The 25,760-nt window shown below is 34.6% G+C and overlaps 1 protein-coding gene across 1 annotated transcript in view; it reads right to left on the bottom strand.

Annotated features, from left to right (window-relative positions):
* Positions 1 to 22,342, bottom strand: part of LOC149237646 (uncharacterized) — a 368,823-nt gene extending 346,481 nt beyond the window's left edge. The window contains exon 1 of the mRNA XM_089372731.1: positions 21,576 to 22,342. Coding sequence (XP_089228857.1) covers positions 21,576 to 22,195 — 620 coding nt within the window. The 5' untranslated portion in view covers positions 22,196 to 22,342. The remainder of the gene's footprint in view (positions 1 to 21,575) is intronic.
* Positions 22,343 to 25,760: the final 3,418 nt, after the last annotated feature.

Below are 25,760 nucleotides of genomic sequence, written 5' to 3'. Positions count from 1 at the left end.
GGTGGACCCCAAAAGCATGAAAGGTGTTTATGTAGTCCCATGTTCCTATGGGGCCCCCTACATTGGAGAAACTAACAGCTCCATAAAACAACGGATTCAAGAGCATGCAACCAACATCAAACATTGTAGGACCCGCTCCTCAGCTTTGGCCGAATATGCTGAGAATACAAAACACCACATTTGTATTGAAGAGTCCCAAGTCATTGCTAGGGTTGATCATTTCCATCACCAAAAGTTTAGGGAGGCCATAGAAATTGAGAGAAGATCCAGCACGTTGAATAGAGATGATAGATGGAAAATTAGTAGTTGTTGGATCCCTGCCTTGTCTTTTTAAAAGTCTTCATTCTTGCCCCCTTCTTTCATTTCTTTCGTCTATTTCCTTTCTTTTTGTTTCGTTTTTTTTTTTTTTAGTTCTTATGCTTACTTTATAGTTTTTCCTCTTTTCTTATTATTTCTTTCTAAATGTCATACCCTTTTTCTTGCTTTTTAATTAAAAAAGATTTGATTGATTCTAATTCGTTATAGTATTTTCCAATCTTATATATACATTCCCCTAATACATATTTTCTCTTTATCTTTAAATCATATTATAATATATATTTTATAAACTTATATCTCATAGATTATGGTCTCTTAATATATATATATGTCTTTTTTCTTATTATTTATCAATTTTTAATACCTCCTACATAAATATACATAATATATTTATATTTATATATGTATATGTATATGTTAATATACATTAGCTAATATTTTTATTTATTTTTGGTTTTTTTCATATTATTTTTAATTTTTATTCAATGTTGTGAAAATCGCGATCGGGGTTAAAACAGCGCGGAGAACAAATCGGAAAAAATCGGGAAAAAATCGTTTGGTACAAAAATGTTCTTTTTTTTTCATTTTTTTTCAATTTTTTTAATATCTAAACCATCTACAACATAAAATAAATACTTTGACACATAAATATGATAAAAAAAACTAATATATAAGATGTTTAATATCATTTATAGCGCTAAAATCACACATAACATTGAATCATGTCCTGAATAGTAAGTCCTGACTCCTGAGTCCCAACTTAGCCTCAAAATATCAACAAAAATATGATAATGTATCTCATCATGTCATAATGTCATATACAATAAAATGAAAGTCTAATCCTACTGATTTCCTCTGCCCCTCTTGCGAGAAAATGCCACAGCTTTCCCTTTCCCTCTAGATGTAGATGTTGGTGCCTATGCTGGTGGAGATGGCAGTGGAGTCTGATGTGCTCTAGAAGCTGAAGAACTAGAAGTAGGAGCTATAGCAGGTAGACCACGTCCTCTACTGGTGGCAGGGGTAGCCCAGGCAGATGGTGTCACCTGGAAACATTACAATCTCCCAATCCTGAAATCCTAAAAAACTGATAATTCTGCTGGATTTTAAATGATATCTAAAATTCTACTTTCTCCATATGAAATCCAATGAAGCTGGAACCACTCTCAAACATCCTGAGTCATTTCATGGTAATGTTAAAAATTTAAGTAAAAGGATGAAAATGAAGATTAAGGAGAATGTCACTTTTACTTTAAGAATTTAACATTACCATGAATAGCATATCCATACTAGGGCCTAGACTTGATCATTAAGCTGCCCCACTCAAAAATTATTTGTTTCTTTCAAAAAAAATTGCATGAAAAAACCCAAAAAAATGTTATGAAACTATGTTGTCGCGCCCCCGGCGATTTTTTAAGTTTTTATAGCGATTTTTTCATTCTTATCGCGATTTTTTCAGTAAAAATCGACAAAAAAAATACAGTCGATTTTTCATATAAAAATCGCGATTTGATCGGTTGAATGAAAAAATTGCGATTTTTTCATTAAATCGCAATTTAATCGCGATTTTCACAACACTGTTTTTATTTGATATTCAATTCATTGTTTTTATTTTTTATTATTATATATCATCCTTTTAATCCTATCTCTTAATTAATCTATTCTATACCTTTAATAATTCTTAGTTTCTTCGACGTTTCATTTGAATAATAAATAATTATTAATTCAAATTGAAATATTATTAAATAATTTATTTTATATCCGTTGGAATTTAATTGTTGCATCTTTGCATTCTTTATTTGCATTCTTAGGTCACAGTTTCCATCTTAGTCTTGATGATGAACCACATTGTGTGGTTCGAAACGCGTCAACCAAAAAATTATCTATGTGATTTATCTAAAGAAAAAAAAAAAAAAAACAACAACAACAACAACTTTTTGTAAATGAAATAAACAATTAATTTCACCACTCTCTCTATAACTAGAAGGATAATTAAACTTAATCGTAAGTGTTGATGCAAGGAGTTCCAACATCGGAGATGGAGAGTATCGCTCCCTAATGTCTTGCTAGAATACTAAATGTGGTCCATAAGTGTATGCAGCTAGGGTGCGTAGACCAGTGTTGCACGAAGCGCCCCCCCCCCCCCCCGGTTCCAAGCCCCGAAGCACGTCCCGTACGGAAGTGCCTAGGAAGCTTGGCCGGAAGCGCGCTTCCGGATTTTTTAGCCGCTTCCTGGAAATTTGGAAGCGCTGGCGCTTCCAAAGCGCCGAAGCGCGCTTCGTACGGCGCTTCCCAGACGCTTCCGTACACTTCCAGAAAAGCTTCCGGAAAAGCATTTAGAAAATCGTTTTTTTTTTTCAATTTTTTTTTAAATTTTAGGTGAGTTTGCTTGTTGGGGGTGGGTCCACCTTGGGTTAGGGTGACAAATGAAAGCAAAAAGAAATATAAATATAGCAGATGCTCCCTCATGGTAATGTTAAATTCTTAAAGTAAAAGTGACATTCTCCTTTATTTTTCATTTTCATCATTTTACTTAAATTTTTAACATTACCATGAAATGACTCAGAATGTTTGAGAGTGGTTCCAGCCTCATTGGACTTCATATGGAGAAAATAGAATTTCATATCCTATTCAAAATTCAGCAGACTTAATAGTTTTCAGGTATTCAGGATCAATGGGATTGTGGCATTTCATTAGATTATATCAAGTATGAAGGTATGCGATTAGCATTTAATCAAGAGCACCAAGCCCTATATGTACCCTGGTGTTGGTGGTGTTAATTGTTGAACTCCTTTGTCACACGGCACGCCCTTAGCAAAAAATTACCTTTCAATCAAGTCAAAATCATCGATCAAACATGTTAAGCTTTTTCTACCATATTTTAAGTCTTGAATTAGGTAGTTTGATCAAAATTGGGCAATGTTGACTAATATCCCTAGACAGTCGAGGTAGAGGCAAAGGCTAGACAAGAGGAGAAGAATCTAGATTCTAGATCATTAATGTACAATGGATGTTATATCTATCTTGATTTATGCAAAAATATGCATGTTTTCATGTCTTCTACAATTAATTTGGTATTTGGGATGTTTGTTTTGAGTATAAATGCAAAAAAATAACAAAATAAAAATATATATATATATATAGCAGACGCTTCCGCGGACGCTTCGCTTCCTAGATTTTTGGAAAATGACGCTTCGGCGTCCCCGCTTCCAAAAAACGCTTCCGCTTCGCTCCCGCTTCGTGCAACATTGGCGTAGACAGAGAGTATACCTCTTCACACATGTAGAGAGTAGTAGTGTAATACGAGATGTAGAGAACTAGGCATTAGGCAGAGAAATGACCGAGGGAATGTCAAACTAAAGTACGGGGAAAATCTAATAGGATCTAAAAATCACCCAAGCTTTGATACCATTGTTAACTACACCCAAAATGAGAGATAAGCATGAATATATTTTTCAATAAGATGATACACAAATAAATGCATTGGTCAATTTCTTCCCAAAATGATGAGGGATTGCATGATCCTTCACTCCATCCAAAATGATTCTCCTAACATTCACACTTTTTGGTTAAAGATAGCTAGTTCTATAGCATCAGTAGGAGTGAGAGTATTACTCACAAACTCCCACATTGCATTCTCCATATGTTATTTTCTACTTCCATGGACTATAGTTGGATGTTCCCTCCAACCGGTCTTCATACCTTAACACTAATGCAACTTTCTTTGCAAACCTCCAAATCAAACACTAAAAACCCCAAAAAATATATTGTTGGAAAAATAATAGGCAATTTGATTGTTAGGTCCCTATACTACTAGTGTAACCACTTATTGTTATTAGTGTAACCCCCTTATTATATTGTTGTGCCCATGTAGTCCCCATATTGTTATTATTGTGCCCCATAGAAGCCCACTAATGTTATTATTGTGCCCTTACATTATCATTGTTATGTCGGCTCTGATTATATTATAACCCCTTAGACTCCTATATATAGAAAGGAGGTCTTGTCATTTGTATCATCCAAGAATTGTTCATTTGTGTAATGTAAAGGAGGTTGCCCCCTCGAATAGGCTTATTTCTAAGGCGTTCATCTATCTTTTTATCTTTTTGTGAGCTGGTTTCATAACATTTGGTATCAGAGCTTTGGATTCTAGGGTTTCGCTACTCCAAACAGGTCATCGTGGCATTTTCGCTATAATGCTTTTTATGCGACGTTTCAAAAGCTAAAAAAAAACCCATTTGAAAAGAAATCGCACTGAACTTCGGGTCCGAATTTCAGATCTTGTTGCGTTATATTTTCGGAGATATGATCTGAGGAATTTAAGGTTTTTGCAAGCTCCATAATTTCATCTAAAACAGGGTATCGTGGACTTATCACTATAACTCTTTTGCTACAAAATTTCAGAAGCTCAAAAAAAAACCATTTGAGAAGAAGTCGGCCTGAACCTCGGCTCCGAATTTCAAATCCTGCCTCACTATATTTTCAAAAATATATTCTGAGGAAGTTAGGGTTTTCGCAAACCCCCGAATTACATTCCAAACAGGTCACCTTGGGAAAATCATCATAATTTTTGCTCTGAGCATCAGATTGCATTTTCGTAAGAAGTTACAGAAAGAGGATGGACTTTAGTTTTTTGGGTATCATTTGCAGAACCTAAGGTTGAAACAGTGACACGTGGTACTTCATACAAGTTCGCTCTACTAAACTAGTCTATAATCAGGTCACCGTGGGAGATTTGGCATAACTCTTCCTTGGAGAATGCAATCTTGATCAGACTTGCGAAGTTAGAAAGATGACTCAAAGGGCTACTGAAGGACGCCATTTCAGAACTTGGAGATCTGAAATTATAGAGTTACAATCGTTTCAAGATCGAGCTCCTCAAATCAAGAAAAGGCGATATGAGGAAGTTCGATGGCAAGGATCTGCTAAATTGGATACTATAGATGGAGAAATATTTTGATCTACATGGTGTACCACTGTTACAAAAGGTATGTATTGGATCTAATTATTGCTTTGTTCTCGTAAACCACTTGTCACATGGTCAATTTTCACGGAGGAAATGATAGCACATTATGAGGATACAAAGAGAAACACCTTCTTTAGCCAATTGATAAATCTCAAGCAAAAGGGTTCAATGCCAGAGCACATTGAGGACTTCCAAAAATTGAATATAAAGGTAAATGATATTTCAGAGAAGAAAATGTTTGATGTATTCATAGGGACTTTAAAGGATAACATTCAACACGAGGTTCGTCTTTGGGAACCTGATTCATTGGACAAGGCATTCAGGTTGGCAAGAAAAATTGAAAGTGAAATTATGGAAACAAGGAATCCCACCACTCACGACTATAATTATGGAATTGTTTTTTCTCCTAGCCTTCCACAACCTTCAAGGTTTACACGACAACAATTGGAAGAAAAAAGAGAAAAAGGACTTTGTTGCATTTGTGATAGAAAATACACTGAAGGTCATAAGTGTGCTGAGAATAAATTATTTTACATAGATTGTGAAGAGGAGGAAGAAAAGGATCAAGAAACATCAAAAGTAGAGGATATACACCAAGAACCAACCCCAGAGAAAGAAGAAATGAATCTAAACATATCTTGTAAAGCGTTGGAAGGAATTACCACTCCTCAAACTCTCAAGATAGATGGACATATTAAGAAGAAAAAAGTGCAACAAGTCAAAGATCATATCGAGAAAGAATAAATCAATCCAACCATATCTTGTAATGCATTGGCCGGAATTACCACTCCTCAAACTATCAAGATAGAAGGACATATCAAGAAGAAAAATGTTCAAGAAGTGAAAGATCACATTGAGCATCAAGAAATGAATCCGACCATATCTTGTAATGCATTGGAAGAAATTACCACTCCTCAAACTATCAAGATAGAAGGACATATCAAGAAGAAAAATGTTGAAGAAGTGAAAGATCACATCGAGCATCAAGAAATGAATCCAACCATATCTTGTAATGCATTGGAAGAAATTACGACTCCTCAAACTCTCAAGATAGAAGGACATATCAAGAAGAAAAAGATTCAAACAGTGAAAGATCACATCGAGCATCAACAACAAGTTCTCCAACTTTTAAAGGATAAGGCCACTTTGGTGCAGAATCAAATGAAACAACAGGCAGATCAACATCGCAATGAAAGAAGTTTTGATGTAGGCGATTGGGTATTTTTATGGTTACATCCATACAAACAAATGTCCCTCAAGAAAGCTATTTATGAGAAGGAAATGTTGGAAATACTACACGCACTTAAGAAATGGCGACCTTACCTAATGGGAAGACACTTTAAGGTAAAAATGGATCATGATAGTCTTAAATACTTTTTAGAACAAAGATTACCTTTAGAAGAACAGAAAAAATGGGTCACAAATATGTTGGGTTATGACTTTGAAATCATCTACAAAAAAGGGAAGAAAAATGTTGTTGCAGATGCACTCTTAAGAAAGGATGAGGATGTGGAAGCATTGTTTTGTGCTATTTCTATTATCCAACCAGATTGGATAAACGAAGCAAGGATGAATGGAAGAAGGACGAAGAAGTGTGGCCACTCATTCAAAAGTTGCAAAAGATCCCAGTTCAAACAATATTGCCAGAACTTGACGAGGAAGGAAAAATCATATTGGAACCTGGAGCAGTCACATAAACAAGAACCCGTCAGCTACGAAATCGATCAATTTCAGAGTATCTCATCAAGTGGAAGAACTTACCCGCTGAAAATTCCACATGGGAGGACAAGAATTTTATACAGAAGCATCAATAACTACTCAAGCGTTGAGGACAACACCTTTTGAAGGACAGGGGCATGTTAGGTCCCTATACTACTAGTGTACCCCTTATTGTTATTAGTACAACCCCCTTATTATATTGTTGTGCTTATGTAGTCCCCATATTGTTATTATTGTGCCCCATAGAAGCCCACTATTGTTATTATTGTGCCCTTACATTATTATTGTTATGTCGGCTCTGATTATATTATGACCCCTTAGACTCCTATATATAGAAAGGAAGTCTTGTCATTTGTATCATCGAAGAATTGTTCATTTGTGTAATGTAAAGGAGGTTGCCCCCATGAAGAGGCTTATTTCTAAAGCGTTCATCTATCTTTTCTATATTTTTGTGAGCTGGTTTCATAACATTGATCTACCCCTCAGAGTTTTAGTGCTCTTATAACACGTTAACTTTTAATTACCAAATTTGATTTATTTTTCCTCAACAAGTAATTCATACCCGAAAAATATATTTGCTCAATAAAATTCTAAAAACTACTGAAAATAAATAAAGTGACATTTTAACTCTAGAATTAAAATTCTAGTGGAAATAAATAGGAAAATCGGCCTCCTTCTACACCTATATAGCCCCTTGCACACTGGGAAATTCAGCCTCCCTCCTCTATGTAAAACTGGCTAGAAAAACTCAACTTCTTTTCATTGATTTCAGCCTTCTCCAAAAAAAGCTCAGCCTCTCTCACCAAAAAACTTAGCCTCCTTCTCCACAAGTTTGACCACTCTAAATTTCACTCCCAAACATTCCTTGTTGTACACCTTTCCTTTCTCTTCAATCCTTCAGTATCTCACTCCTTGAGAACATCACTCTCTCAACCACAATGTGTCTTTCACCTTTCACTTAGGCTTATTTTATAATTTTATTAAGCCAAATCCCTAACCCTAATCTTTTAAGTAATCAAAGGATAGGATAAAATCCTAAGCCTAACTTAAGATCAATTGTAGAGGTCAGTTCTAAGTCACTTGAATAATTTAATTATTTATTGTTAGAAACTTCGCTTAATAATCAACATTAATAAATTAAATAATTAATGTGCTTTCCTAAGTTAAACTTAAGAAAGAAATCAGTATTATCACTTCTCTCAAGCAAGCACCTAAAGAGGCAATCTGACATATTTTGCATGCTAGACTATGCAAAAGCAGCTGTCCGAGCTAATAATGTCAACGCCAATTAAGAATCCTAGAAAGAATTATGTTGGCAAATTTAGCAAAGTGGTTGATCGTCGTGAACTAATCGTTTCCCTAGCAGAGTTCTTAGGCATAAGATTAAACAATCCTTGAATCTGATATTCCCTTACTTTAAATGTGAAACACTTCTCAATCCATCCATAACATATCATTCCTAACTATCATCCACATCTTTTTAAAGAATTCACAAAATAGACCATCCATTCTAAGAGATTTCCCATTTTATATCTTGTTTAACAACTTTTGTGGCCACCCTATTTCATTCAGTACTCCACACCTTTTAAGGAAGCATCATTTCAACTAGGCATTCCTCATGGCCATAATTGTCTCTGATAAGTAGCATTTACCAAAAAAGTTTTAGAAGTGTAAACCAAAGATTCGAAAAATCTCTTCCAAATCTTCCACAAAAAATGCACTCGAGATCCATCATGTATTCAAAAAAATATCTTTTGTTTAAAAATAAAAATAAAAATTGTGGGTTCATCACCCTCTCCAATCCAATATAAACGCACCTTAATTTTAGTTTTATTAATTTAATTAACATGACACTCCTCCATGCATGAAAGAATATGTTATTCCTTGCTGCCTCCTTTTAATAACATTATGAATAGCTTCCTCAAAAAAAGGGTGGATCTTAAGGAACCTTTGTCATGCTAGAACTTCCATTCAACTTATGGATTGTGACACCATTCTCCCCCCACCTAGAGAAATAAAAATCATTTTTCTAATAATGGCTTCTCACCACAAAATCCATACAAACTCACTCAATAGCCTAGCTTCCAAATTCCATACCTTAGAAATCAAATCACAACCACCTTCCGCATCGAAAAGCAATATATTGAATTTGAAAACAAATTTACTAAAAAAACACATTTTTTTTATATGCACACTATGTAACCTTTATTTATACAATTTTCTAATTTATGCTTGGAGTACATAGCATATTTGAAATGTTCAACAAGCCAACATCAAAATTAGTTTGCACAAGAATGTTTTGAGGACTTTCCGCAAGTACTTAAATTATTCTTAAATATTCCATGTAAATGACCATCCATACCCAACACACATATAAAGACACTTGAAAAGATACTTCCCAACAACAATACTCCTTAAAATATCTTTTATAAAGTTGTCTGAAGTTAATTTGACCATAGGCTTCCACATAAAGGGTTTAGTGTTTTATATTATTTTAGGACATTATGAAGATATTGTAGTCATAGCCCTATTTATGATCATATGATATTAACAATGACTGCAGGTTAGTTAAAGAGACTAATATTGATAAGTTACAAATTGCTAAAGATTGAACCTTGTAGATGTACTTTGTCCCGTCTAATAAATGTGTTTTTTTAAATAAATTTCATCACCTTTCACTATTCAAAGCACTGTTATTGCCTTTGAGGATGCACAAGACCCAACAGATGTTTCTATTTGAGAAGCCTATTTTATTTGTAGGGTAAGAAAAATCTACAGGATCTGTACAAGCAATGCATTTACAATGACTAAAGGTTAGCTTGAATGGACAAATATTGATAAATTACAAATTGCTCAAGATTGAACTTTATAAATTTATTCTTCTCTCTCATCAACGTAATAGATACCATCTATCATTCGCTATTCCCAGAACTGTTCTATTCTTTGAGAAGGATAAAACCGAACAAATGCTCCTATATGAGAAGCATATGTACAAAACCCAAACGAATGGTCCTATTTACAAGTAAGAAAATTCTATAGGATCTCTAGCAAGCAGACCATTTCTGAAATTCTGTTTATCAACAGAAACTACATGTCACAAACAACAGTTGTTAGAAAGGCCATGCGACAAACAACAATTGTTTGAAAGGAAGCACAGTAGAATATGAAAGAGTAAAGATAAAACTTGAAGAGATGAAGACGTGGACATAACTGAATGGGACAGACAGGGCTGCAAGTTTTTGTTTGATCGATATTGGTTTATAACTATTTTTTCTTAAACAGTAAAAAGAATGTTAAGTACCAAGGTAGTAAAGATGACAATTTGTGGAATGACAAGATAGTCATGTGCCAGAAAAAATTACCAGGAGGACAAGCAAGGATTTAAATGATTGCTAACAAATTTGACATTATAAATATACACATAAAGAAAAAGAAGCAGAAGCAGATGATGGCAATGGAAATTCTAGCGGATAAGGGATATAAAAGGGTTTGGCAATGAAGATAGTTATCGATTTGTTTTGAAAATATTTGGGGCAAGTCTTAAGAATAAGGGAGATAAACAAAAATAAATGAACAAAATATTTATAAAACGTTTATACATATACAATTTCTCTTTGATGTTGTTTTTTTTTTTTTTTTTTTCAAAAGAGACTTTTACTGTTTCATCCCTATACAAATCTGGTTAAATTCGACAAAAGTTGAACACCCAACTCTAATAAAGTCCGTACTCAACAAAGCACACGTTCGGCTAATATCTAAAAACAATAGATAAATAATAACGCGTATGATAGCCCACAAATAACCTTGTATGGGATAATATGTGGGCAGTGGACACTTCAAAAGTTAAGTGAGTTGAGTTTTCTATACAAAGGGATCATAGTGAGTTGAGTTTTCTATACAAAGGGATCATATAATTCACTGGGTTTTTTACATTCATCTATTATAAGAATATTAAGTTGATGGTTTACTTAAGTGGAATGTAATATGAAATGAATATTTTAGTTAGTTGTTGATAACCATTTTCGTAAGCTTATTGGAGTTTTATTGGCCATTAATGTAAAGAAGAATGTCTGAGGGTCAAGATTTCTAGATTGGACATGAAGAGTAAAGTGCATATATTTAAGTAGTGTTCATCTTGTTACCTAGGTACAAATAGCAATTTAAGCTCCATGACCCCTGCAAGAAAGGAGTTTTTTTCTTTCAATATTTTTTAAACCAAACACAAGTACAAGCAACTCTTCTCTTTTTCCTTAAATTTCTTGAACCAAATGTGAGTTCTCCTTTTCAATCTGTTTTTGGAATCAAACTCAAGTACATACAATGCTTCTCCTTTCCCTAATTTTTTTAAACCAAACTTGAGTTGCACAAATCAACAATGGAAAGAAGAATGCACCTTGGCCAAGATTTATAGACTAGATATCAAGACAAAAGGTCATACATCCATCATGTTAGAGGGCATCCATTCAGTAGGTCGTGTTTGTTAGAAAATTTTGTTACATAGATACAATAACAATGCTCCATGGCCCATGCAAGAAAGGATTTCTTTTCCCTGTCACTATATTTTTTGAACCAAATTCAAGTACAATCTCTTCTCTTTTTCGAATTTTTTAAACCTAAAAAGGAATTCTTTTCAATAGGTTTTTTAACCAAACTCGAGTATCACTAGCTTTTCTCCTTTTCGCTAAGTTTTTGGAACCAAACTCGAGTACAAGTATTGATTATGAGCAAGCTAAATACCTAAACCTAAATCATCTGTTAAATAAGAGGCATCACTCCATTGACATTAATGGCATTCTCCCATTCTGACATCATTCCATTGACACGAACAACATTCTCCCATTCTGACATAAGGCTTCAGTATTCAAAAGAGGTAGTTTCCACTTTCATCTGAATTAGAATAAACCCCATCATATACTTCACTATTAAGCGAATTTGATCTAGCAAACTCACTAGCAATAAGTGTTGAGAAATTGAGGGCAGTTTAGTTTAGTTTGATTTCTCCATTAGTTGACAATTTCTTGTGATTAATTATTTTTATTCTTCTTTGTGGTTGCATTAGTATCATCAAGACAATTGCCAAAAACACAAGAGAGCACAAGATATAGGCACATTGTCAAGGTAAAACCCCTAGGTAGGGGAAAATCCAGTCAAGAACTCTTCCTTTAGTAGATTCATATCACAGTGATACAACCAAGACTAAAGGACCCTCCTTCTCCACCAAGTTAGCCTCCAATAGAGATGCTTCAATGATCTTTTCCTATGTAACTTCATCTTGAAATATTTTTGACCAGTAACATCTTAAATACCTTAGAACTCGGCCCTATAGCAGCCTTATTTGATCTGCAACTTCTTCAAAATGTCTCGTCCTGCAACTTAAAGTATCTTAGCCAGGTAGTAGCATATGTGACAGAAGATGTCATCCTTTCCTTCTTCTTTTGTGCTTCTCTTCATCCTGTACTTTGTTTTCTATCTGAATTGCAAACTCCATGTCTTGTCTCTCTTCTTAGTAGCTCGAATACCTCTTTATATATAGCACTGTTGATAATATCAGCGATATATTGCCGAATATCGGAAATTTCGCGATATTTTCGGCGAGTCGATATATCGCCCCGAAAATATCGCGCGATTTACGAAATATCGGCGATATTTTCGAAAATATCGCGCGACGATCTAAAATATCGTCGGGCGTGTTTTTCCGCGGCTATAAAAAACGAAAATTGGTTTTTTTTTCTTCATTTCTGTTTCTGAGTGTTGGAGAAGAAAGGGAAAGAGTTTTGTGGTGCTTGTCAAGGAGGGTTTGAAGATCAAACGACGATTATCACCACCAATTAAGATTTTTTTGTGGATCAAAGATTGAAGAGTAGTGAGACAAACTTCATTTCTTCCATTAGCAAGTATGTTCTTAAAAACCCCTATGTTAATGATTTTTTCATAGATTTTAGGTTATGCTTGCTTGCCTCTTTGCCTACCAACATTTTGTTTCTTTGTTTTTTTCCATTTGCTATGATTTTCATGCCCATGAACCAATGCAAGGGTTTTCTCCATATTTGGACAGCAAGCTTCATTTTTTTTTTCAACTTTCTTATGCACCCTCTTATTGCCATTTTTCATTCACATTGCAAAATGCAAATAATGTAGTAATTTTTTTTGAATGAGGTTGTTATTACTTATTATTTTTTCATTTTGTGTTGGGGGGTTTAATGCCAATTTTTTGTTTTTTTTGTGCCCTAGGTTTGAATTAGTTCACTACAAATGTCAAATATGCCAAAAGCCTTGGACCCATTTTGGGAGTATGGGGAGGTTGTGGGTGGGGAAAATCAGGCATATATATCATGCAACTTGTGTGGGACCAAGATGTCAGGAGGGATTACACGATTGAAATACCATCTGGCTAAACTCTCTGCATATGATGCAGATGTGATGCCTTGTATGGTTTCTAGTGCAGAGGTTATACAAAAAGCTCGTGAAGCAATTTCTGAACAAGACAGAAAGAAAGCTGCTAGGGAGAGGCCAATGGTCTCAGATAGATAGCTGCTAGTTTTATTTGTTTTGCAACTTTTGCTACATATAAGTTGATAACTCATGATAATGAAATACTTTTAAAGTTTTATATATGTGATGTTGTTTTGTTTGAGTCCTTGAGTGGACAATTATCACTATCAGGGATCAACAGGATATGTGATGTTATTTTGTTTGAGTCCTTGATTGGACAATTATCAATTTATCACTATCAGGGATCAGTAGGATATGTGATGTTATTTTGTTTGAGTCCTTGATTGGACAATTATCAGGGATCAGCAAGATTTGGTATCGCCTTTGAAGTTTGATGTATCATTTCTATTTGACATCATATATATCAATGCCTTCTTCATATTTATGTGCCAATGTGTTTAGTTCATGTTGTTATTGCTTTATATGTTTAGAAATCTGAAAAAAATGAATATATTATGCATTTTTATGCTTGTCGATATTTGCCGATATTTTCACCGATATTGCCGATAAGATATTTTCCGGACCCTCGCCGATATTTTCCCGATACCGATATTATCAACACTGATATATAGTCTTTGCAGATAGCCGAATACTTCTTGAAGCCGACTTGATCTTCTCTATGGGGCCGACTTTGGTGGAGAAGGAAACATGGCATTTTGACTAAATAAAATATTCTTTCTTGACTTTGTGGAGCCCAAGAAGTGTCTCTTACAAATGATGATTTTGACTTTGACTCGAAAATCCTAAAATCCTTCAATGGAGGCTTGACCTATTAACTATTGACCCAAGCATGAAACCCATGCTTTAATAAGTCAACTTAATAATAATAAATAATAAAATTGACAAATATATTACATCTTAATTCAAGTACAATTGTGAGGACCAAACCTAGTTACATTCTTCAACACTACCCTCTTAACTAGTGAGGTATTCATAATTACCTATATTTACAGAAGTACATGGAAGATCTCCAAAATGAACTACGAAGAGTTCTGGCACACTTAGTGCCTCAGACTAGATACCTAACCAGGGTTATCTATCCGGATGGAACTAAGATGGACTAAAGCTTTCAGCCAATCTAGGTACCATCAGGCTTACTAACTAACCATCAACCCAAGGATCTAGGTGTGTATCCAAGGTCAGAGCTCCAAGACCAACGCCACCTTCCCTCCTTCCCTCTTCGGGATCAGGACATCAAACACACATAGGTCGGCCAAATGTCCTCCCAAGTATCCACCTTAGATGCTTCAACTCTCCCTATCAAACTAGATATATCCATTTGTTAATCATGCTTCCAAAGTGTTCATTCTTCTTATGGAGAGATTGTACCTGTTCAAACACAAGCCCCAATCAGCAATAAACTTTCAAATATACATATACAAGTAATCATAAACCTTTGGGGTTCTCAATCATCTTGATGCCACTTAGTTATTCGGATTCAACTATTCGGAAGCTTTTCTTCTTTCATTTCTTCAATAGCGCCAAGACATCCTCAGTACATTGCATATCTATTCATTCTTCAATTTCTTCTACAAGTTATCCATCATGACTATCATAATATGCCCTCCCTCTCAACTGGGGAGATGTAGTCTTGTTTCTTACTGTGCTCCCTCTTAACTTAGGGAGATCAACAAATTTTCTTTTTCTATAACATTTGATAAGCTTCAACCCTTTACGAATTCATTAAGGTCATCTTGATCATCATCATCCTAATAGCTTCCTTTATCACGTTTATACGAGTATCTTCATTATCTTGAAGATTATGTACCTGCAAATCCTTTAATAGAAAGTACAACCAAATATATATAGAAGCATCATTTTATTGTAATGGAAGCATTTAGACTTTAGACACCTAGTAGTAATCAGCAAAAGTTATATAATCACCTTTTTGCTAGGGTTTTGTCACAAACCCCAGATTACATTAGCAACTCAATCAAGATATTATTCTCAATGTATCTAGGGCTTCAATATTACTTTTAAAGATATGTGAGAGACTCTAATTATAATTGCTTGCAAACCCTAGATTTCATTTTAGATGCACAAAGCCTTAGATATCATTAGTAACAATACTACTATGCATCTAAGGTTTCAACAATGTTAGGTTTTACTAGACTTCTGTTATAAACCCTAGAATACATGAGAAACAACAATTAAGTCAGCATATTCGCATATACATAATCTTAGGATGCACTAGCATATCATAACAATATCACAGACATTAATACATTAGATATATAACAATTTTGACAAGATTAGGGTTTCTCCTAAGGTATCATTCCGAAAGTCTTATTATTACAAAAGGTTTTGCTTATAAACCCTAGATCACAAGTCTCTAAAGATCTAGGTTTTAGTACATAACTTTAGACATTAACAACAAAACCTATAGAACTAAGGTTTCAAAATTTTAGATTTCATCAACAACCCTAAGTACACTAGGGTTTTACAAAGAACCTTTTAGGGTTCCATAAGAATGACAATATAAAGAGAGTAGATTCAATCTTGATGATTAATCACCCTAACAAGAATCTTTGAGATTCAAAAAGCTAGACATGAAAGAATTAGTGATATAAAGCAAATTCAAAAATAATTATACCTTTTTATGTGAGGAAGACTAACTATAAATTATTCATACCTTGAGTCGCTCCTTATACAAACCTTATCGGGTTTCCTTCATTGAAGTGCTCCCTTTGAACTTAACCATACTCTTTATACCTGCAATGCTTAATGACAAATAATACAAAATTTGGCAATCTAGGGTTTCCATTGAGCAATGGAGGAAGGAAACCTATGGTTTCCAAGTACAAACCCTAGATCTAGCAAAAATCAAATTATTTTCTCCTTTAATCAATACTAGAGTTTATTTGACACCCAAGACTATTTACAAACCCTAGAAGTCAAGAGTACTGAGTGTTTAGGGTTTCCTATATAACAAAAGTTTTCATGAGACATCTAGGGTTTACAGTCATGGATATCAATTCCAGTATTAACATCTTTTGATAGAGAAGACAACAAATCCTAGAATTATATAAGCAACTAATCCTAAAAAATTTCATGTTAGATCCTTGACAAAAATATATTATACATACCTCATGATTACGTACCTTTGTCCTTCTTGATTATAGAAGCTGCTATAAGGCCTTCTTTTAGATGCCATGATCTTCTTAAAAGGTTGACAAACATTTCTTTTGAGACCTTGACTTGCTTTAGGCTTGCTTTCTCCATATCCATGGGCATGTGACTTTTCCCACCTTCCAATTCCTCATTTTCCCTAGTAACATTCCACTCTCCATCGGTTTGTATTCCTCCACATGATCTTCATGAAATTCCTGCTCCAACACCAATTTGCCCCTATCGTGAGGACTCTACAACTTCATCAGATTTGAAACCCAATGCTCCAAGTGCTCTCTGTTTAATCTCCATCTCTAATAGGTCCCTTGTCAAAATTACATCTCAACTTGCATGATTGTGTGCTTATCAGGGTCATAAAGCCAATTATGCACTTCACACTCGTGTTGACCTCTCTTCTCGTATGTGCATAAAAAGTCCTCAAATGTTTAACACTCAGCTTCCTCTTGTTCCATACTTCAAAGGTGCTCTTCTTCTAAAATGCAACAATGGGAAGTCTGTAAAAGCCACAATTGCTCTAATCATTGCCCAAAAGAAAATTGGCAATACTATTGAGCATCCACCGTGCACTTTCAAGGAAGCTTCTATTCTTCCTCTTCACCACGCCATTGAACTTAGAACTTTGTATTACAATGTTGCTTATAACCTTGTAGATTTTATAACACTGTATGGATTCACATTTCTTCTTTGTGAGAGAGCAGACTTCAATGAATATCTTGGAGACCTTAACTTCAAAATAATCCACCAAAAATGATATACTCAGAAATCTCGAGTTTTTGTGGTAACATAGAGATTTTGGTTTCCTTAAATAATGATTTCAGACTATAAGGAATATGCCTAGGACTTCGGTTCCTTTATTAATGAATTCGGCATTTAATAGGCTGTCAAATTAGCCTATCAGTGTTTCAATTCAGGACTTATAAGCCTTTTAAAAACCTTTAGTCTTTTTTTAGACCTATGACCTTAACACAGTGACTAGGGCTTTCAAGATGTGCCCAAAATGTTGGTCTTTAGGGGTTTGGTTCTAGGTAATTAGGTTCTCCTTGATGCCTTGTAGCTTTTGATTAGCCTTCTTCCTTCCATTATACAGTTGAACCGAGCTCTGAAACCATGTTGAGAAATTGAGGGCAGTTTAGTTTAGTTTGATTTCTCCATTAGTTGACAATGTCTTGTGATTAATTATTTTTCTTCTTCTTTGTGGTTGCATTAGTATCATCAAGACAATTTCCAAAAAACACAAGAGAACACAAGATATAGGCGTACTACGAGGGCAAAACCCTTAGGTGGGGGAAAACCCAATCAAGAACTCTTCCTTCAATAGATTAGTATCACAGTGAGACAACTAGAACTAAAGGACCCTCCTCCACCAAATTAGCCTCCAAAAGAGATGCTTCAATGGTCTTTTCCTATGTAACTTCATCTTGAAATGTTTCTAACCATTAACATCTTAAATAGCTTAGAACTCGACCTTGTAGTAGCCTTATTCGATCTTCAACTTCTTCAAAATATCTCATCCTGCAACTTAAAGTATCTCACCCAGGTAGTAGCATATGTGACAGAAGATGTCATCCTTTCCTTCTTCTTTTTGTACTTCTCTCCATCATGTACTTTGTTTTCTATTCAAATTGAAAACTCCATGTCTTGTCATCTCTCTTCTTAGTAGCCCGAATACCTCTTTATATATAGTCTTTGCAGCTAGTCGAATACTTCTTGAAGCCGACTTGATCTTCTCTATGGGGCCAACTTTGGTGGAGAAGGAAACATGACATTTTGACTAAATAAAATTTTCTTTCTCGACTTTGTGGAGCCCGAGAAGGGTCTCTTACAAATGATGATTGACTTTGACTCAAAAATCCTAAAATCCCTCAATGGAAGCTTGGTCTATTAACTATTGACCCAAGCATGAAACTCATGCTTTAATAAGTCAACTTAATAATAAATAAAAAATATTTTAACAAATATATTACATCTTGACTCAAATACAATTATGAAGACCGAACCTAGTTACATTCTTCAACAATAAATTTCCTTGTTGATAACTTTATAGAATTGGCACTCATATCACAAAATTCGTTAAGCTCCTACTTAACTCTTTTGAATAATTGTGAGATAAAGAAAAAGCAAAGAATACAATTGCAAAGTTACAGCCCTGTTGGTTTCACCTAAAGTTTATTATTAAATGCGATAAAATCCGATAGATTCTTCGTTGATTTAATAACAGTTTGATATTGTATTATATGGGATCATCTAAAAGAAAATGAACACAAAATTAGTTAATCCCTGCCCTTTTGGTTCCTGTTCAAATATCTTTATTCAGAATCCCCTCTCTCCTTTAGTTTTATCCATGAATTGTGAATTATTTTATTTAGGACCAGCAAGTGAAAATAATTAAATCAGGTTTGTTTATGTTTGCATAGGAATATGTGAAAGCGCTCTGATAAGGATAAAATCAATTAAGTAGGCAATTCAATTTGTCTAAACTGCCTCACTAGGAAATTTAAGAAATTATTTGGCAGTTATGCTGCATAAAATGCCTTTCTGGGTAGCGTACCGATACCATAAACTTACCAAAACGTCGAAACTTGGCCAAAACTTCCCCAGAACACCGTTGACTGAACTATATGGCGTTTCATGATTCTGAAACACCGTGCAGTACGGCTAAAAGTGTTTCAACCAAAAACTACAGCGTTTCGGTGAATTAAGTGGTTTTTTCAGGGTCGCTCAAGCGGCCAAGAAGGGCGTGGGTCCCTTCTATGGCCAAAACCGCTTAATTAAACATTTTTCACAAGGTTGATTTCACTCTTAAGCTAATTTCAGTAAAAAAAGTACACTTAAAGCTCTTTCTTGCTACTCTTGATATTAGCGGTGATGTAAGTCGAACTGAAAGCACTAGTAGAATTGCCTCTTCTGCTGAACAAGTATCTTGTTATATTTTTGAGGATGAGGATGAGGATGAGGATGAGGATGAGGATGAGGATGAAGATGATTACCAATATGCAGTAAATATTTTTCCTTAGTTCATGTTTTATTTTAATTTTAGCACATGTAGCTTCATGTATAAAGGCTTATTTTCGAACTTTCAATGTACAACCTCATTTATAAAGGTTAATTTTGGATTTTTGCATCATTTTTTTATGTGTGGTTCACATATACAGGAGATCGAAGGCTGCTACATCCACTGAAACTATCCTAGTAGATCCACCGGAAGAGATCACTTCCTGCACTTCCTGTCAGCACATTAGCAGAGCCTAACCCCAAGAGTGTCTAGGAGAATTAACTATGTTGCCTCCCATTAGCAAGGTGCTTTTAACAACAGCTACTCATCATGTAATCATCTATGAGAGTTAATATAGACTAGGTTTTCCTTCTAAAATGTCATTTATGTGTCCTTATTTCTTTTTTTACAAAATAATGTGTTACTAACTTATTTGTATACATACATACATACATACATACATATATGACATTTAGGGTGATGTTTCCATGTTTTAGGGTTGACGTTTCTATCCATACCTATTTCAAAAACTTCTAGGCATTTCAGCATTGTGTGCACTGTGCAAAGAGGGTTCTCTGTTAAAGATAAGCATTACATTGATTTCTTGTCAAATTTCATTGTAACATTGTGTGCTTATGTTAAAGGTTCAAATTAGTCTTCTGCAGTTTCTCTAAGAACAACTTTTTTTTAAGTAAAACAACTTTTATTATAAGTTGTAAAAGAAATTTTAATTAAAATATTATATATCTATCTTAATTCCAAATTTATTAAGCATCAAGAGGAATTTAAAAAAATCTACAGAAAAACTTCTTACTAACTTCATATATTTTATACATCAAGAGGACAAAAACAAGGGCAAAAGTAAAAACCTCTTGATACTTAAGAGATCCAAGTTATCATAATTTTAAGAATCATCAGATTACAGCGATGGGTTAACCTATAATGGACAGTAAGAAAACATCGTTTCACCAGCCAACAAGACTTTTGTAAGGTATTATTATTAAATTTTCATCTTATTTTATTAGTGTGCACATCAAACTGGGCTATAAGAGCACATATCTTCTCCGAGTGCAATTAGCCTTTCTCAAATACATATAAATTAATTCAACTTTGAGACAAAATAAACCACTGAAGCATTCAGTGAAAGCATTCAAACTTCGCAGGAGCTCAGTTAAATTTATCAGTCCATGTAATGTAGTTGGGCATTGCTATGGGTGTTTTTAAATGCATTTCAATGAAATCAATTTTAAACAGTTAAATAACACTGAAAAACTACATTTCAAAATTTGCACAAGGTTAGCATAATTTAACAGTGCACACAAAGTTGCATTTAATTTGGCATTTAGTTGTGAAACTTAATTAAGAATAACAAATAAAATCAATTGACCCTGAAAAACTAAGTTCCAATATTCTTCAAAGCTCAGTGTAATTATCAAACGAATTTTAAATTGAAATTGATGATTCTCAAATTCTATTAATTCGAATTACAGGATAAACTATAACCATTCACTCGAAAACTAAATTTCAATATTTGCACACTTTCGGCTTATTCTATCAGTCCATCCAATGCAGCACTTGATTTGACATAAAACAAACAGTAAACTAAAAGCATTCAGGGAAAATGTAAATACAACTTTTGCAGAGATACAACTTATTTTATCGGTCCATGCAAAGTAGCATTTCATTTGACATAAATAAAATCAATCTCAAGCACTAAACTACAAGCATTGATTGAAAAGCTAAACTTCGACTGTTTGGGGAGGATTCATTAGTCCATGCAAAGTAGCACTTAATTTTAAATGCATAGTGAGTGAATTTTAAATTTTAATTTAAAAAAACTGGACAGGTTCTCCAAAGCTTTAAAGTTGAAACAAATGTCCTCTAGGCAGTAAAGTACAATCATTCACTGAATTAAAGCCCTACTTAAACGCGATAAAAGAGCGAAAAGGGTCGAAAACATACTTGCTTCCTTCCTCGGTAGCAACAACAATAGCTTTGACTGTGTCTTGCAACTCAACCAGCTTCTTTCTCAACTGTTCCTTGAATTTCTGTTCCCTGCTAAGGAATTCATTTAATTTTTCAAACCTAGCGTTCTCTGCTTCTAACTCAACGTTCTTTTCTCTGATAAACCGAGCGGCTCGGCCTATTAGCCTCTTGCATACTTCCAATTTCTGACTCAAATTCGCAGTCTCTTTCAGCACAGCGTCGTCTGGCGTGAAATCTGGCAGCAGTTCACCAAAATACTTGACAAAATATCGGCATTCCTCTGCCTTAAGTTGCTCCAGGACATCCTCCTCCTCTGCCTTGGCAATATCAACCCTAAAAATTTTGTCATTTTCTTGCTTCCTTTTGCGTTTTCTGAAGCTTGGGTTGCTCTGAGAAGCAGGAGAGCTCTGAATCTTTGCAGCCAGGCCAGGAACTTCGGTATCTGAATGCTGCTCTGATTTGGTTATTTCAATCTTTGCGGTGTAAAAAATTTCCGAAGTGGTTTTTTGCGTTAAATGCATATTCTTCAGCAGTTCCAGGCCCTGTAAAATTCTGACAAAGGCATCATGGAAAGACGGAAGCTCTGCACCTGCCATTCCTGTCAGTTGAAGGACAATCTGGATTTCAAAATACACATTACAAGTCTCAAATAACCATATGGCAAATGAAACAAATCACTGATATGTTGTGGCAGTCGAACTCTAAACCAGTGGAATTGTTTGAGGGATGAGTTTTCGGCAAAGAATTACTTGGACTCCTTATAATGCTCGCAGCTCAGGGAGGATTCAAGGCACATGTGATTGCCAGTCAGGATGGGTGAGTTGACCGATACTTCCGGGAAGCAAAAATGGAGCCGTTGATGAACGTGACCTAGAGTTGAAGGGTTTTTTATTTTGACCAATAGCCATGGGTTTTATGATCTCCTTCACAAAGATGACGTGGCGCATTTCACCACAATAATCAAAACGTGGTAAAGCACCTTTATGTAAATTGAACGTGGTCGATATTTTATTTGAAATAACAGTAAATATGTAACAATCACTAGTCATTGTCAATTTCAATACTTGTTTCCACTGTGGCACCAATAGGATCAAAGTTATGGTTCTCCAATATTCGTCTCTCTTTTTTTTTCCCTTTTTTTTCTAGATAAAAGTAATAAGTATTGAAGAAGTGTGTTCTTGGATTTTTGGATTGAATTATGTAGTTTTTTTTTTTCATATAAAGTTTTTAATATTATATAATTAATGTTTATTATTTACTATTTTGTTATTGGTGTGGGTTATTGGATTTTTGAATTTAATGGTGTTTAATAGCCTTCAAAGTATTTATATTGAGGTAAATTGATTTTGTTATTTTGTCTTTAAAGAGTATGATTTTTTTATGTGTTTTAAAGGAGTGGGTAATTTACGTATAGCAATAGTGTTTATTATACAATTTCATTTATATTAGAAAATCCATATTTATGTCAATCTCTTTCGTCGAGACTATCCTTATTTCTTAGTTTCTTGTAAAGGGTCAAGAGATAGCATCCCTACCAATGTTCCATCATTGCTAACGGGTAGAATGAAGGGTATTTGCCTCGAAACCTCAACAATAATTGATGCAAAGAACGACACAAGCACTAAGTTCTTGAGCTTGTGTGCACTACAATGTGCCCAACATGTGTCATGCATCCACCACTACATTCTACACCCAATTGTATATGTGCACCAATATCACCATGTGTCATGTGCCTTGATATCCCACATGCCCAACATTTTACTCTAAACATTTCACGCCAATAACCACATGGTGAAAATGAATAATCACCTCGTTAATATTAACAATATTGAATCGCCTTTAACACTTAAAGAAACATTCTTAAAATTGAGATGTGTTCCTATGTATATTATGTGATCTAAAGCATAGCATCCTACACAAAGCATAGAATACTTAAATTTCTCTTTCTCTTGTTATTTATTATGTAACATTTACAAAGAAATGAAAACCATTGTTACATTCTAGTGTGGGTCCCATCCTTATAAAGGAAATTAACTTTGTTATCTTGTCTTTAAAGGGTATGATTTATTTTATGTGTCTCAAAGGAATGGGTGATTCAAGCATAATGATAGTATTTATTACGCAATTTCACATATGTTAGAAAGTGTATAAATCTGTGTGCCAACCTCCTTCATCCAAGTCATCCTCATTCCTTCGTTCCTCTTATAGGGTCACGAGATAGTGTCACTAGCATTGTTTTGTCATTGCTAATAGGTAAGGTCAAGGGTAAATGCTTCAAAACCTCAATAGTTATTGGAGCAAATAATACTTTATGCAAAAAATCCTTGAACTTTTATATTCACTCGAATGTGCCTAATTTGTTGCACATGCCCACTACTACATTCTATGCCCAACAATATATATGCATCAATATTACCATGTGTCATGTGATATCCCACATGCCCATTATATCATTTTAATCCCAACAGTCCATGTCAATAACAACATGCATCATACCAAGAAAACGAACATACACCTCATGGATACTAACGACATCAAATCGTTTTCTCCAATTGAATGAACATTCTTGTAATTGATATGTATTCCTATGTATATTATGCATGATGTGATGCATAGCATCAAGTGTAGAGCATAGAATAGTTATATTTCGATTTTCTTGCTCTTTATCACATAATGTCTACAATAAAATAAAAAACATTATTACATTCTAGTTTGTTTTTTTCACAACTTATTCATTTTTTCCATACATTTTTGTCCATGGTAATGTCGATCCAAGGGGCCATTTGAACCTACCACCATCTTATAAATGGACATGAATCTTGCTAGATGCACAAGCCCTAAACTTTTAGCACCTTTTTTAAGTCAATCGATGCATTTATGGAAATTCACGAGTATAGCTTGAAATAAACTTTGTAACAATCCAAGGAATGCTCAAAACAAAATATGTATGCAAAATTTATCACCTAATGGAGTTGATGTTCCAATTGAAATCCTGGAGGCCCACCTTCCTTTCACCACATCCGCTCCTGTAGGGTTTTGGGATCTTAGGGTTTCGCCTCTTAGGGATTTTGGGATTATGATAAAATGTAGGTTTTCGCACCATGTTTTGGTCGTTTTTATGAATAAGTGTGATAACCACATCTTGTCTTAGAAACAAACCACCACTCTTCTCAACAAATTGTCTTTATATATACATTGTAGTGTTCTTTTTTCATTGATTCATTAATAGAACTTGATTTTCTCTTCATATTCTGCAACATCACATGGTGGAATAAAAGAACATTAATAAATATGGAGATTCTATTGAATTGTTTCTCCCAAGAACCCTTAAGCAATATAGAAATAAAATGATGGCTCATGCTACATTGATCACTTAGCCACTACTAAGCACTTCTTCTAGCATGTTTTTGTTCATCATGGGTTGTCAAATACATTTGTTTCCACTTAGTACAATGAATTTCTCAGCATATTTTGGTGAAGCATTTGGTCCATGATGGACATTAATATTAGCAAATTGTTTGTTTTCCATCCCAAAATTAATGGATAAATAATAGTGATCAATATAATCATTATACATATCCTTTGAATGTGAAACTATAAGGATCCATGTACATCAAGTGAAGTATTTGGTATTTTCATCACAACTATAAGGGATTGTAACACCCTCCTCCCACATTTACCAAATTTAACCGATTCGTTGGGGTAAACATGTGACAAGAGGATACTATGATGTGATTCAACTCCCCATGCATAGTTAAGGAAGTGGAACCAACAAAACAAAACCATTATGACCTTTCACACATGCTACAAAACCTTTAGGAGCCAACCAACCCTTACAAGTGACCAACCCCTGAGACAACTTGACATTTCACTGATCTTGACCCTCATTCGCTCCCATGACAAGCCATGCATGTGCCTGAGGCCTTCCATTCACTCCTACAGCAAGGCATGCTAGCAACTGTGGACTTTTTCAGCCAATTCTGAGCCAGCAACCCTAGATTCTGTACCAGTTTTTCACGGCAAGGGCTCAAGCCACTGCACATAACTTCATGAAACTTTCAGATATGATTAATAACAATGGTATAAGGATACTAATGCAATAATTGGTACAAGTACTTGATCTGACCCCTACTAGCCATGACAGGAATTTTGTCAAACATA

The sequence above is a fragment of the Pinus tabuliformis genome, chromosome 8 (assembly GCF_031772625.1).
Source record: "Pinus tabuliformis cultivar Carrire ecotype Pingquan chromosome 8, CPIR1, whole genome shotgun sequence".
Taxonomy (NCBI): Eukaryota; Viridiplantae; Streptophyta; class Pinopsida; order Pinales; family Pinaceae; genus Pinus; species Pinus tabuliformis.
Note: the sequence above shows the minus strand (reverse complement) of the source record. Positions and strands in the feature narration are given on the sequence as shown.